The 15,193-nt window shown below is 34.1% G+C and overlaps 1 protein-coding gene across 30 annotated transcripts in view; it reads right to left on the bottom strand.

Annotated features, from left to right (window-relative positions):
- Positions 1-15,193, bottom strand: part of PTPRD (protein tyrosine phosphatase receptor type D) — a 1,149,749-nt gene that overhangs the window by 16,494 nt on the left and 1,118,062 nt on the right. For all 30 annotated transcript variants that reach the window (XM_072921655.1, XM_072921648.1, XM_072921647.1 and 27 more), the window contains 2 exon segments: positions 1,750-2,035; positions 1,088-1,266 (listed from right to left, as the gene is read on the bottom strand). In XM_072921655.1, coding sequence (XP_072777756.1) covers positions 1,088-1,266; positions 1,750-2,035 — 465 coding nt within the window.

Here is a 15,193-nt window from a genome sequence, read left to right on the forward strand (position 1 = left end):
ACTATTATGATGTATGACTTTATCATTATTATTTAAATTTTAATGCAACCCTAATTGCTCAATTTTGTGTGCTGTAAAAAGCACTTAAGAAACACTTAGTTGTGCTGGTTCATTTTATAGAAATAACTGTCTAACAATCTATTAGGTTTAGGAATTATAGCATTGAGCAGTTTCTTTATTAACTTCATTTCAACAGTCTGATGCCTCCAGCAAAAGTAAAGCAGGAAGAAAATATGGGAATTGAGTGTGAATTTCTAGGTCCTAATATTCTACTAGGGAAAGCTACCACCAAAATGTTAAAAGATTGGATCAACAGCTGTATAAGATGATGAACAGTTTGTGTTACTTTTGCATCTTTCAAGCAACAGCAATACCTTTGTGCGTGATAGTGGAGATGAAGTTTATTTTTAATTATGAGCTGAGGCTCAGAAAATTCACTCTGTAGATATGGATACTTAGGCACACCTACACTATGGAAAGATAGGCAAATGATGCCATTTCCCTTTCATGTCTTTTTCAACCGGCTGCTTTAAGTCAGCTGAGGGCGTATTGCTCCATGTTGTCATGAAGATGTCAGTGGGGCTGCACATCTGTTTATATACAAAAGTATTTTGGTGGCTAGGTCAAGTCGTAGGCAGTGTTCCAAAACCATAGGTTATCACCTTGACACACAGAGTGTATCTCCTGTATCTTATTTCTATATTTTATTTCTATATTCTAATAATTTCTTATTTCTATATTTTAAGCAGAAAAACTGTGAAGAAACAGGGGTTCAAATCATGATCATGCTTAAATCTCATATTATTGCTCATATGTAAAGCATACTGAGAGCTCTCAGTGGCTTAAACACAGGTAAAAATATAATATTTAAGATTCTATGTAATTTACAAATTTGTTTGATATTACATGGGGAAAAAATATAAACCCTTTACTAAAATTGTAAAAAACACCCAAACAAGCTCTGAACAGACAAAAAAATTACTAGATTTCAATACTAAGTTTTGCTATTTTCAATGTAATTACATAAACAATTTAGTAAACTTTTATGTTAAGATAAGTAAAGATAAGACCCCATCACTATTTGTACCTGTATCCATCAATGAAACTGGCATTAATATAATCAGAGCCTTCTACTCCTCGGATAGGCTGCAAGCATACCCTTGTGGATTCATATGGCATAATGTTGACAAGGCGATTTTTGAATTTATTACATGGAAGATTGGCACTGATGAATCTTGAAGTGTGAGCCTTAGAGCTAGCAAGACGCTGTTGAAAACAAATTAAAAGAATTAAGGCCAGGTATAAAAAAGATAAGAGATGCTATCAGGTTTTATAATCTCTGCTCACTAGCCATTATTGAATAATTTCAACTTCAGATGCTTACTTTTCCATATTCTATTGCATTACCCAAATATCTGTAAAGCTTCTTTAATACCTTTTACAAGTACAATGTCTGCTTTATTAGTGCATTTGGATAAATTCCAGTATTAAACCACCACACGAACATGTATTTCAAGATACAAAAACAATAAAGGAACATCATGGTTAAATCACCCTCAACTGAATGCTTCTTGTCCAGACACCCATTGAGAATGGAACTGTACTTTTTAGAAAGAACTATCTTGATTTGAAATTTTAATCTAATGGTGTCTTTTATTGTTTGATTACTGGAAACAAGTGGTGGAGAACAGAGCAGCTTCAGTGTTACATCATTTTGTTTTGGTTACCCACAGCATAAAATCCCAGTACCTTAAATTCCAGTTCCATTCCTGTGACATTCTCGCCTGTTTCTATCTGTGTCAGCTTCTGGATATATGCATACAGGTTTCTGGCTGGCACTTCGGTATTTCCACATGTCACTGCTTCCAGTAGTGCATCATGGATAAAGATGTATTGGTCCTCAGTTTGAACCATGTAATTCCTCTGTGCTCTCATTAGAGTTACATGGCCATAAATATCTACAGTCTTTTCATGCTTTATTCTCTCTAACATGGCATCTATCACAATGAAACAGCCAGTCCTGCCGACTCCAGCACTGAAAGAAATGAACACAGGAGAGATAACATGGACTGTTTCATTCACTGTGCTTATTTTTAAATCATCCAAGATTTAAAGTTTTGTAATGCTGATTTAAACAGCACATGTTTCTGAATATGAACATCAGTTTCTACAAAAAAGGTTGGTGCCCTGAAATAAGTAAACATCTTAAATATCCATTAAAAGCAATTGAGAACACAGAACGCTTTTGTATGATATCCTTGCATGTTGCAGTTTCAGGTTTGACTATAACAGAAATAACACACCTTGCAACATATTCTCAAGATATATGTTCTTAAAAATGGAAATTACTGGAGATGATGAATAGTCTAAGAATTCAAGCTTTATTTGTAGCATGATTTCTAAGTAATTAAACCTGCTGTTGTTGCTATTCTCTTTACAGAGGTAAATTTATTGGCAAACAATAATTAAACAGAAAATGAGTCTTACCTATCTCTATTACACTTTGCTGGTAAACGTTCCACCCATATCCCAACCCCGTTGACGGGGCTTCTATTAACACAGTTTGTTCTGTCCTCTGCTGTTTCACTTGGCTAGGACATGCTGTTAGTCTTTGCAATGTAGACCCATACTAGATAGCTGTGCTAGCTGTAGGCTGGGGAAAATCCAACTGTTTGTATACCAACTGTAGTGAACCAAACCAGACCATCTTTTTGCATGATTGAACTTTATGAAGTTTTGTTCCATGTAGCTAAACTAAGCTAAACATGTAGCTAAACTAAGTTAAAATGTAAAATGTGATGGGATTTGTACATCGTTTTTCTGTTCAAGATCACATAATATCTGCAACAATGACTTATAGTCCCAGCCTTTCTAAATACCTTACGTTTTCCAGTTAATGACTGAAAATAAAGTATATAGTATATTAAGCAACAGTTTATAAACCCTCAAGACACTGAGATTAGCTAAATTAAGAGTATTTAAGAACCCCATGAACTGCAATCTTTTGAGTATAAATAGAAAGAAACAAAAATAATTATAACTGAGCTTCTAGAGGACAACTGTATAAAAGCCAAAACTTCTCACAGTTTCTGTATTTTCCAGAGATATTAAATATCTTAAGTCCATCCTGAACTCAATAGGCAAGGTCAAACATTTATTTCTTGCATTTATTTCTTCTTTCTTATTTCTTAAGATTCTTTGCCAATTACCAGCAAACTGAATTTCCTTATAACAAAATCAGAAGGAAGTATAGAAGAGAAAGCTATTTTATCTAACATAAAGCAAGACTTCTTTCTAAGACAGCAGATTTACATATTGTTAATCACATGTTCTTGCCTGGATTACTCCTCCAAGCAGCAGATCCCCTTCAAACAGCTGAGGATTTCTGCTAATGGACCAAATGCATCAATCTCAACTTTCTTAGATGCCACTCTGACAATAATTAACCCGTATTCTGAGTTAAAGAAAAATTACCTATCACTGATATTCATCAGTGGGAACTGTAATGAAGGAAAAATAAAAAGAAACAAAATGATGGTTATCCTAACTAAATAGTTCATTTACCTTGTATAATAAAAGCACTGCATTTCAGGAAAACCTGTTGACACTAATATTGCTAAAAATAATGGGAAAAAAACTCAAAAAGCTGTCTCACTACTGTGATTTTCTTTGGTTTTTTTTTTGTGTTTTTTTTTTTTTGTTTTGTTTTTTTTTTTGTTCTTGTAATGGAAATCAACAGAAGTAGTGTCACTATAGGACATGTGACAACACGACACAAGCACTGCTATTACAAAGGTGAAAAAGAGGAAGTTTATTTTCTGACTCCAGCATTTATACTTTTCCAAAGGTGACAGTGGATTGGAGGTTGAATGTGCCACCTCTCCAACGACATTGCACAAACTACTAGTACATCAAATTTCTCCACCTCTATGAGGGAATGCAAAACAATAGGTTGTTTACAGAAAGTTGTGTGAGAAAGTTCTCTACAAGAATGTGAACTCAGAAGGCTTTAGAAAATCTTAAGAATAAGGGCAACAGAAGTACCACACATTTGTATGTCAGATTGGTTTAAATAATATTTTAAAACATTCCTTCAATAATTACTCTTCACATTCAGTTTTTATCAGTTTAATAAGAGTGGGCCAAGTGAGAAATTTGTAAGTTTGGCAGTGCAGATTTTCTCAGTAATCTAGAATATGGTTCTTTTTCCTATAACCTATTAAATTGCTGTTCCAACATCATGTTTATAACTGGATATGCTATTTTTCAGATTGAACATCAAAAAGGTCACTGGTACCCACACACCAGAACTGGACAATCCCAAGCCAGTTAAAAGCTTGCACCTTCACCTGGAATGAGTAATTTTCAGTTCTTCTTTTCATGTCTTTTATTATGATTTATATATTTATTTTTTCCATGGGCAAACTCAAAGAGTAATAGCTGTTAGCATACTCTAGCACAGAAGATACTTGCTAGTCTACAAGCATATACAGAAGTTGTGAAGATCATGAAAGCAGATCTAAACACATTATTATGCACTCATTTCATGATAAGGATGAAGGGGCTGAAACACTACATTTATGGAGGAATTTTGGATCCTGACACAAATCTCTCTGGACCATTCTATCTAGAGAGACACATTACTCTTTTAAGGTGTTCACTATATTTTAGTTCTGCCCAAAATAAATGAGACGTGTGTCTACCAAACTACTCTTTTAACTTTCCACGTTGAAATGGAACCAGTGGTATTAAGATTTTAACTTAACTCTTCTTTGAAATGTACCCTTGCTGCTCCCAATACCTTCTAACTCCAAATGACAATAGGTTATTATATAAACAAAACTATCCTATCCTAATTTTTTATCCCTTTTCTCCTTCTCTTCTTCTATTACACAGCCTTCTTAATATGGGAAACCATACAGTTTGAATCTTCACTAATAAGCCACTGAAATATAAAAAATAATCCCATCTTGCATCTGCTAGCCATGATAATTCAACTAATAGAATAATTTCACAAATAATTTCTACTTTTGTTATTGACTTTCTTGCCCTTTTGGTTTGCATCTTCTGGTGTTGCTGTTAAACTTAGAATTTTCATTTCAGTTAGTGAAAGAACTATTACATTTTCAATCTGAAAACCTAGATATCAATAAAATAGACATGCATATTAGGAAACTGTTACTGCTTAAAATATTGTCATTTACAGTATTATAACATTGTTTTCAATTCCTAAAATCATGACTGATTCAGTCCCATGAGCTGAAACATGCTTAACGTTCTGTGATGCAATACAGCTACAATAGCTACAATTCAAAAAAGGAAAATGAAGAGGCATAAGGGGGACATTCTGAATTCAAATCACTGTATGGATGTGTTAAAGGTTGGCTTTTGTGATTAATTTGTAGCTGTTTAAATGATGACCCTTTACTGATACTTCAGTGATTTGGCAAAGGAAGGCAGTGTAATTACCAGTATTCACAGATCATTTAATTGGAAGTAAAGACAGTAAAATATGGACCAAAAATCATGCAGGACATCTTTGACTCATATCAGGGGAAAATTTTATCGAATATTACTGTTTCAGATTGAATGAAGCTTGCATTTAAAAACTGAAAGTACATGAAATTGCTTGTGATATGGGAAATATATAAAAAGATCTGGATTTTATTAAAGAACTTCTAATGATTGATTAGATTCCAATCCCATAGAAATTCTGTGGTATTGCTCTGACAAGAGCAATATTTAGATTATTTTCCCATTTCGTAGTTAGCAAATTAGAACAGAGCAGAAAATCATCCCCCTGGCCAGGAAGCAGGAAAAAAACCCCATCCTTTTAACATCCTTTTGAAAAGAAACATCTGATCAAAACAACATAAAGACCCTCTGCAAAGATGTAAATTGAAATTTCATTTTAGAAGAGATATTGGATTGCCTCAAGAATTATATAGCAGCTTATAAGAGACCTTTGAGAATTTATCTGCAAATTTACAGTGACTTTCTCTCCTTCTCACTGTGGTTATGGTTGAACACTAGACAACAAGAATGGTTTCAGCACTTTCTTAGATGTAGCGCTTTACCAAAGACTTCACTGACTGAATTTTCTTCATTCCTAGGCTATGCATGGAGGCAATCAGATTTATCACTGAAGTCACATAAAATGTCTGAAAAAGAACATGGAATAAAAAAAAAATTGGAAAACAGGAAAATATTTCACTATAAGCAGATAAAGTTCAGTCTAGAATGCTCCAGAATTTTCATAGGTAGTAGACAAAAGCATGCGAGAGTCACAACCCAAAAGACAGCCTTATATCTTTCTTCCTTTATTGAGTTTTAATATTTTTAATTTCAGTCTGTACATTCTCAGAATTCTAGTATTACCATAAATTCTTCAAATATAACTGCCTCAGATTTAAGTCCTCATCTTTTTTTGTAATATACACCTGCAAAAGTATAATAATGTTCAGGAAGTAAATTTGTTCTTCATCTAATCCCAAATACAGCTCTGGAGAGATCAAGGTTTATATAGCTTATGAAGCTGTTTTATGAGATTGTAACTTGAACACAAACAAACTCTCAAATATGAAAACACATAGAGAATCAAAACTAAAAATTTCTCTAACAAATTCCATGTACAGGAAATAATTGTTTACTAAAATATTTTTTAAAGATGAATTTTCCATGCAGGCTAAAAAGGTAGCATTAGGAATGTTCAACAAAACAAAAAATCTAGGAGACCCTTCTAACAATGACATTCCATTAGAGCACTTCAAATCCTCTCACCGGTCATAAATGAATGTTACATAGAGAAGATGAAACAAAAATGATTCATTCTTTACTTGCCAAAGAGAAATTCGGATAATGAAATGAAATGATGAGACTTTCAAACAATCAGGAAGTAATTTTTAAAGTAGTACATAATTAAATTGTGAAACACATTGTAACAGAATATCATGTATGACAAAAGAAATTCAGAGAGAAAAGGCTCAATTAAGGGTTATTAACCAACATGTTACAGATACAACTTCCCCTACAGAAATCTTTTTATTGGATTTTGCTGGAGTTAGGATAGGGACTGTGAAAAATAACATTCTAGACATGTTTTGGGAGACAAACTGAAATGCACTGTCTATATTTTGTGTTGTGATCCTACATAGTTATAAAAGGCATAAGCATTCCATTTCCCAGCTATAAAACAGATCATCTTAGAACTCTTCTTTTGAATCAACACTTCAGCCTCCAGGTACTTGAAGCCTTTAGTAACTATACCATTGAAATGGCATACCATTAATTGTGATACTTACTTCTCCTTTCTTGAAATGGACAAATTATGATAACTATCCTACCTGCTTCTATCCTGAAATAATGAATTGTTGATGAAAAAAAAATCTCTTATTGTTCTGCTTATGAGATGGAATAGCAGAAATTGTACATAACTGAAAAGTTCATTGACCTTATTTCATACCAGTTAGTTTTCTCATTATGGTTTTCCTTCAGAATTGGTTGTTGATTCTTTATAACAATACATGCCATAATCCTGCTTTTCATGGAGGATTTTTTGCTTATACACCTTGATTAATCACTATGGTATCTGATTTCTTTAGTTACTCAGACATATAAAGAAAAGACATTAGAATCAACTTTATTCTTCTGTACTTTTTTTTATCTGTGTACAATGGTTCAGTGTGATTTTTTATTCCAAAATTAATTCAGTTCTCATATATTCTCCTTCATATCTTCCTGCTTCTGTAAATACAACCATATATATGAATGTACTGATTTCTGTATTTATCATCTAAGAGTAACTATCCTAAAAAAATCTCTGTGATAATTGTTGAGGTTGAGTGTATACTTTACATTTTTTGTCCTGTACAATGCCTTCTTGACATTATGAATTCCACTAAAGAAAGAATGATATAAAATTAACTGAAATACAGAGTTTAGAAGGAGAAAGTGTTTTAAGGTTAATTTTAAAAACACATCTTACTGTGACTTGTTACCTTCAATTAAAGATAGATCTAGGCCTGAATAGCTGTAGCAAATACAAAAAATGCTATTGCTGGGTAAGTTAGCAGAGGAAGTACACTGTGATCCTCTAGTCAATAAATGAAAGTGAAGATTACAGCACAGCAGAGAAACCAATGGAGAGAAAATATGCTGCTTGCTACTAACATTTATTTGTTCCCTTCTTTGCAGTTAATCTGCTTTGCATTCTCAGGGTGGCATGTTTTGAGAAGTAGCTTCATATGTTTGAATATTTCTTTCTGTGCTTTTATTACATTTTCCTGGAGAAGAGCTATTAGGCTACCAGTGCAAGTAACAGAAAGTCAATTAATGCTATCTGGATAACTGGAAGACCTTGAAAGTACTTGCTAGCCACTAAAATGATTCCAAATTTCAGAGTCCTCTGGACCCCTCCCTGATTCTAGGTGTTTGTATTCCTATTGTGGCCAACAACTGCTTCTTAATAGCAGCTGTCCTCAGGATTTTTTCTGGTTGGGTGTGACACTGGTGGAACAGTGATGAAGTCTGAGGTTGTCATCCAGACACAGGACTTAATCTGGTAAGAACAAAGTAAAAGGAAGATATTATCACCAGGACTCTTTAGTCCACCCGGGCTTTTTGTTGTTGTTGTTGTTGTTTTTGCAGTACCAAATGCGGTTCAAAGCCCTAAACAAATCTGTGTACAATTTCTCATTCCACTGCTCCCCCTTCCCCTACTCTGAAAACCTGGAAATAACCAGTAATTTAGTCCTGAACCTTGAAGCTGATACGACTTTAGTAGTAGACCTATTGTTCTGGTTTTCCATCTCAAAACATCTCTCCCTTTTCAATCAAAAACGGATATACCTAGAGGATACGTTCAGAGGATGAGACAAACTTGATGTTGCCACCTCTAGATTTGGTTTAAAATGAATTGGTAGCAATACAGTATTAATGCAGTGAGATGCTACACAGTATAAAACAGAGTTAAAAAAACCTGAAGCTTCTCTGATGAGCTCATATGAAGGCTAGTCCTGTGTTTTTTGAGATCAAGTAATGAAAAAAATAAATACCCTTTGTAATACCTGACAATACTCTACTGACCACTGAAGAGCTTGGTTACTGGTACTAATTAGAAAATTTCTTAACCTCTGAAATCTTTATACTGACATGAATTCTCTGTAACGCAGAAAATCAGGTTGTGAAAGGTTAATACCACTAAGCATTACACATTTCTTAATCATAACTTTTCATTTAGAGGTTAGACCCTAATCTCTTCCTTTTTTTTCAGGATTTTGAATGTATGTGCAAAAATTGTTGGCAAGTTACAATGGAAATCATGGGAGTTTTAGCATAGAAGTTTCAAGGTAGCTGTAAAATGAGCTTGGATAGTATTATGACTTTTTAAAAATTCGGGTGACAAAAAAACAGACATAATAATGCAGAATTTACTTGGAATAGCAGTCACTGACAAAATATGATAATAAGTTATGAGACCCTGAATTAAGTCTAAAAGTATAAAAACTGAAGAAAGATTAATATTCAGGGCAGAATACTGATTGGAAAGCCTCCATGAAAAGATAACAGGAATATTTTTAAAGCTGCATTTTACTTCTAGAGATGCGGGGAGAGGATTTAAAGAGACTTTCATGCTGATTACTTTAGATAAAAATACAGCCTGTTCGAAGTTAGCCAAACACACTGGTTAGCCAAGTCGATGCGATGTGTTCCAGCATACTCTGTGTCTATGGATATTCCGGAATTTAATGTAGGTACAGCTGGGAAATCTCAGAGATACCCCTTTCCAGAATTCAGCTATTGGGTTATAAAAATATTTTCACATTTCCTGCAGATGGTTGGATTATTTTCTTTACTCATAATTTTAATTCAGAATTCATTACGGACAGCTGCTGGCTCTGATAGAACCTAATTGCTCTTTTACTAGACTCAGCTGCAAGCAGTCAGATTTCCTTTTCCTTTGTAGAATATATTATATATAAACATGGGTGGGGAGAAAAATAACCAATTAACTAAATACATATGGATAAAATGACTCACTAAGAGTGCTGATCAAATAATGTATCAAACTACAGCTTAGGTCAAAGGAAATTACAGGCCTTGTAGGACATGATAATATATATATGGAAATAATTATCAACACCAACATATTTGTAATTTGAGATAACACATGGAAAAGGCATTGCATTTGTTAAAAAAATATTACAGACAATTATTACATTTTAATGAGGGGCAGGTTATTTCGCCCAGCAAAAAGTCATCAGTCTTCAGCAGAACTGCTCAATTGAAACCATTTGTTGGCCAAGTCGAAGTCAGGCCTCAGTATGTCCACTGGGAAGCTTAGAAGAAAATGTGGCATAATCGTGGAACTATTTTTACTGACTTAACTCTTATTTAAAAAAAAAAAAAAATCCCAGAGAGTCGTTACTTTTACTCAGGCTACCCAAAAACAGTATGTCACAAAAGGAGGGAACGGAGACAGCCAGCAAAAACGTCAACAATGTGAGAACTCCCTTCCACCTCCCTCCATATAAGAAATACTGGAATGGGTTAGAATATTTTGATGGATGAACTCAAGAAAAAGTTGTAGACATGTCAAACATGAAACAACATTAAATAACACATTTTTAAACCTTTTATCCAAAAACATTTAGTGAAATAAAGAGACACATTCAAATTAAAAGTAAATAAATATCTTCTAATGTATATTATTGAAGCTACTTTAAAAAGGAACAAGATAGTTAATACTGCCTGGTCCTGTCTTTGAAATGTGTGTACAATCATGAATATAAACAAAAATGTATACAGGAGTTTCTCCAGGTAGCTAAAGGAATAAAGGGGAAAATAATTGGAATCCTCATGAAGCAAGGCTAAACTAGTCACTAACTGCTTGCTGCTGGAGAGGAAACTTTACTGAAATGTTGTTGACATTGGAGTTTTGTACTTCCCCCTGAAATTTCTGACATTTGCTATTGTCAGAGACAGGATACTGGCCCAGACAGAACACTGATTCTATCTAGTAATAGCATTCCCTACATTCCTTTACAGATTTCTGACTGCTACCAGAAACAAATCTTGCCCTATGCAGTCACAGCAGCTTTTTAGGATTTCAAAAGATAATCCAGCCCTGAGTCACACCAGTGGGGAGTATAATCCCCTGAATCACAGGCTAAGTGCCAACCAAATATGGCTTTATACACATATGACAGATTTAATCAAAGAGACCAAAAATAGGTGTTTTTTATTATTTGAACCTGCATAACAAAATATTCCTATTACTTGTGATTTATATGTTTTTGAATTTTAATAACGTTTTCAGGGATAATTTCTGAGTTTTAATGCTTCTAAACTAGAAGCATATACTATACATACAGCAACTGCAGTTCAGATATTAGAAAGGGCTTGTTTACTGTGAAGAACTGGTTTCTAACCAAAGACAAAACTTGAAAGTGGATCAGCATCAGTTTGCTTGTCTTTGACACCTAATGGGGGATTTACAGATAATATAACACAGTATCTTCCTACTCTAAGAAAAAAATCTATCAAGGCAAATTTTATAGGACCCTCCACACCATCACATTAACTATGGTATGCTTGTTCTTATCATGTTCATACTCCCAGGTTTTCATAAGCAAGTGCCTAAATTGAGGAAAACAAAAATAGATATCTAAGCTAATAAGAACACTGTTAAGTTAAAGGATGAGTCAGGGAATCATATCTTTGCTATAAAGATGATTCTAACTAGTGACACTCGAACTGGAAACCGAGAAAAGAAAATCCAGCTTTACCCATCCATCACTCTATCAGCATACAGATGGAGACGCTACCTCTTGTCTGTATACTTGTATGAACATAGCCCAGTAATTACATAAGAGCTCTTGCATATTCAGCATAAAATAGCCAGGGTCTTCAACGGTAAGGTTTCTGTAATCTGCATTTTCATGACCTTGAAAGTTTTTATGATGAAAATATAAAGACAAATCCAAACTCCCCTCTACTTGTGACACATCCTGTCCAAGTGTGTAATACTATTCATTACAAAATTACCAAGGAGTGTCTTGCTATACCAATTTCTTCCATTTAGCCTTTATCAACTTTTTTTCTAGACTCTTTTTCCAGAAGATTCTGCAATTCCAACAATTGATCAAAGACATAGAAACTATCCAAAATTTTCTAAATCAAGTGAATCCAGTTCCACTTACTTAAACAGAGTTCAAGCATCCAAGGCATACACACTGCAAGCCTCATCCTCTATATGTTGAAATTAAATAACTTCTAAGAGTAAAGATACTTGTAGAAATGAAACTTTGCCAGTCACTTTCTCTGATTGCATGGTCTGAGTTGGTGAAACAATTAATACAGATGAAATATAAGGAAAAGCATGTACTTTAACTCATTCTTATATTTTTATATTAAGAGGAACTAAATATCCTAAGCAGGATCACCAACTAGACATCTTTTCAATGTGATTCTTATAACAATCTTATCCCTCTCTGTTTTCTATTAGTGAACAATGAATATGAGGAAAAACAATATTTATGAGATGTGAAGTGATCCACAGCTAACAGCTGAAGATTAAACAGTATTACAGTGTTTTTGTGCAGGGATGATACCCAGCACAGTTTAATACACAGGAGCAATTCAATAACTTCCGGACAAAGACATGTGGTTAAGGCAGAGAAAATTTAGAATATTTATGATATTAAAATATTTGTCATATTAAAATGCTTTAACTGTCTTTTCCTCTCTAGAGCTTCCAGCTGTTCAAGGAAGTTAGGAAGGGTCCTGGATTGTTCACAGAAGAAGGAAAGGGAAGAGATGAGGAAGATTCTAGTATTCTTCAATCTTACTTGTGTTGTTTCTGAATAGGTACTGGGGAGGTTTTTTTTTCCCCACCGTGAAAAAGGATAGGCAGTTATCTGCAACCTACTCACTGCAAGGATTAAAAAATGAGCATTTGTAAGGCCTATGGCAAAAGAAACAGTTCAAATTATACAGAAGTGAAGTAAAACAATCCACTGGAAAATCATTGCCTTTGATAAGTATATTTTTTTTCTTAAACATTCTATTTTTTATTCACAAACACTGAACAAGAATTCTACTTTAGGAAATAGAATATCATATGATGTTTTGTTATTTTTTTAAAATTATCTTGTTTTTCACTCTGCTAACTGGTTATGTTAGGGTAGTCAGACACAGATTTACTGAAAATAGTTGCATTCCTCCAAATATCCAAGTTTTCCTGTTAGCAATAGCAGCTTTAACAGTACTTGCCAGAGCTTGAAAAAGGGTCTTAGAGATATGCCCCTTGGTGCTGGTATTAAAAGAAGGACTCAAACATATGGGATTGCACTAACATGTTAAGCTTTTAGGTAGTGTTACTGAACCAACTACTAAAGTTTCCATGATGTTTTGAAAACCTAGTGGCATAAAATTCCAAACACCCTCCAGTACTGGTTTATTGTGATCTGATTAGCACCTGTTTGCCTGCTCTAATCCAACTTCAAACAAAAATGCATTTTCCCTACTATCATTAGACCACACGTTAGTGTCTCACCAATGCAGAATCCTAGGATTTAATCCTGCATTTTTTCATTAAAGAAACAATTTTTTCTTGATCAGCTCTGCAAATTAAGGCAAGTCATGCAGAAAAACAAGTGTGATTGTGGTATTATTCAACTGCTGTGGAAAGGGACTGAGAGGGTAATCTTAAAATATAACTGTAAATTAAAAAAAAAAAAAATCTATGTGCATCAACTATTTCAACCACCACAGAAAAATTTTCAGACAAGTTACTCTAAATAAGCCAACCAAGAGTTAAACACTTGTTTTATTTAAGTAAAGTACCTACAAATAGGATGGGAGTGCTAAATTTCATTTGTGGATGATTTTTTTTTTTGTATTCAATTTTAATTTATCTGTTTTCCTCTTCTAAATTACACACAGAGAATAAGAATCATGGAACATTTACCCCAACCTTCACTAAGGCTCTACTGAACTACCTTCCCTGGTAGATACAGACAGAAAACTTTATCTTTTTTCTTGGGAAAAGAGTATAGTGGAATTATGCATTTATGTTACGACACCTACACCATTCATGGAGGTAGTCCTTACAAAATATCTGATTACTCAAATTAAAAAATCTGCATTTAGATTAGGCCTTGATGTTTCCCTTGGTGCTACATAATTCTTTCAGAAAGGATCTATTTTTTTCCCACTAAGATTAACATACCTGTGAATATATTTAAAATACCTTTTCCATTAAAAATCCTTCCAACTTTTCTGCACAAGTGTGCTGGTTTTGGCTGGGGTAGAACTTAATTTTCTTCACAGCTTCTTGCCTCAGTTTCAGTGTGTGGTGCAGCTCAAGGAAGGTAGGGGTGCGTGGAAGGTTGGGAGGAGACACAGGTGACTCAAATTGACCAAAAGGGATATTCCAGATCATATGGCATCATGCTTAACATAGAAAGAGGGGGGAAGAGGAAGGAAAGGGGAGACTTTTGGAGTGATGGCATTTGTCTTCCCAAGTCACCATTATGTGTGATGCAGCTCTGCTATCATGGAAATGGCTGAACACCTGCCTGCTCACTGGAAGCACTGAGCAAATTACTGAATTCCTTGTTTTGCTTTGCTTGTGTGTGCAGCTTTTGCTTTCCCTACTAAACTGTTTTTATCTCAACCTATGAGTTTTCCAGCTTTTACTGTTCTGATTCGCTTCCCAATCCCACTGTACAGGAATTAGCAAGCAGTTGTGTGGGGCTTGGCTGCTGGCTGAGCTTAAACTACAACAACAAGTAAGAGCTTTGACTGGCAGAATGTCCTTATGGAATTCTCAGCATGTTTTTGACTTCTGTATTGGATTCAAATTCAATAATGTACAGGCATTCAAACCGTTATCAAAAGTAGATATCTAAATGACAAAGATGCCTATTGCATATACATTAGTAATTAATAATTACCAATGTTTTGGAAATTGTGATCATGTAATTCTGTATTTCTTTGCTATTATTGTGCCAATATTGTTAAAAGATTTCCATTTGCATATCTTTGACATACATTTTTCAGAAATCATCAAGTTTAGTAATATAGAATGGTAGTATGTACATTCTCAGTTAATTTCACTAAATAGAACTATACTTTTTTTGTCACTCTTATGTGAATATGGGGTATTCAAGTATCTACAGGGTGGGCTCTT

This window comes from Taeniopygia guttata, chromosome Z, assembly GCF_048771995.1.
Source record: "Taeniopygia guttata chromosome Z, bTaeGut7.mat, whole genome shotgun sequence".
Classification (NCBI taxonomy): domain Eukaryota; kingdom Metazoa; phylum Chordata; class Aves; order Passeriformes; family Estrildidae; genus Taeniopygia; species Taeniopygia guttata.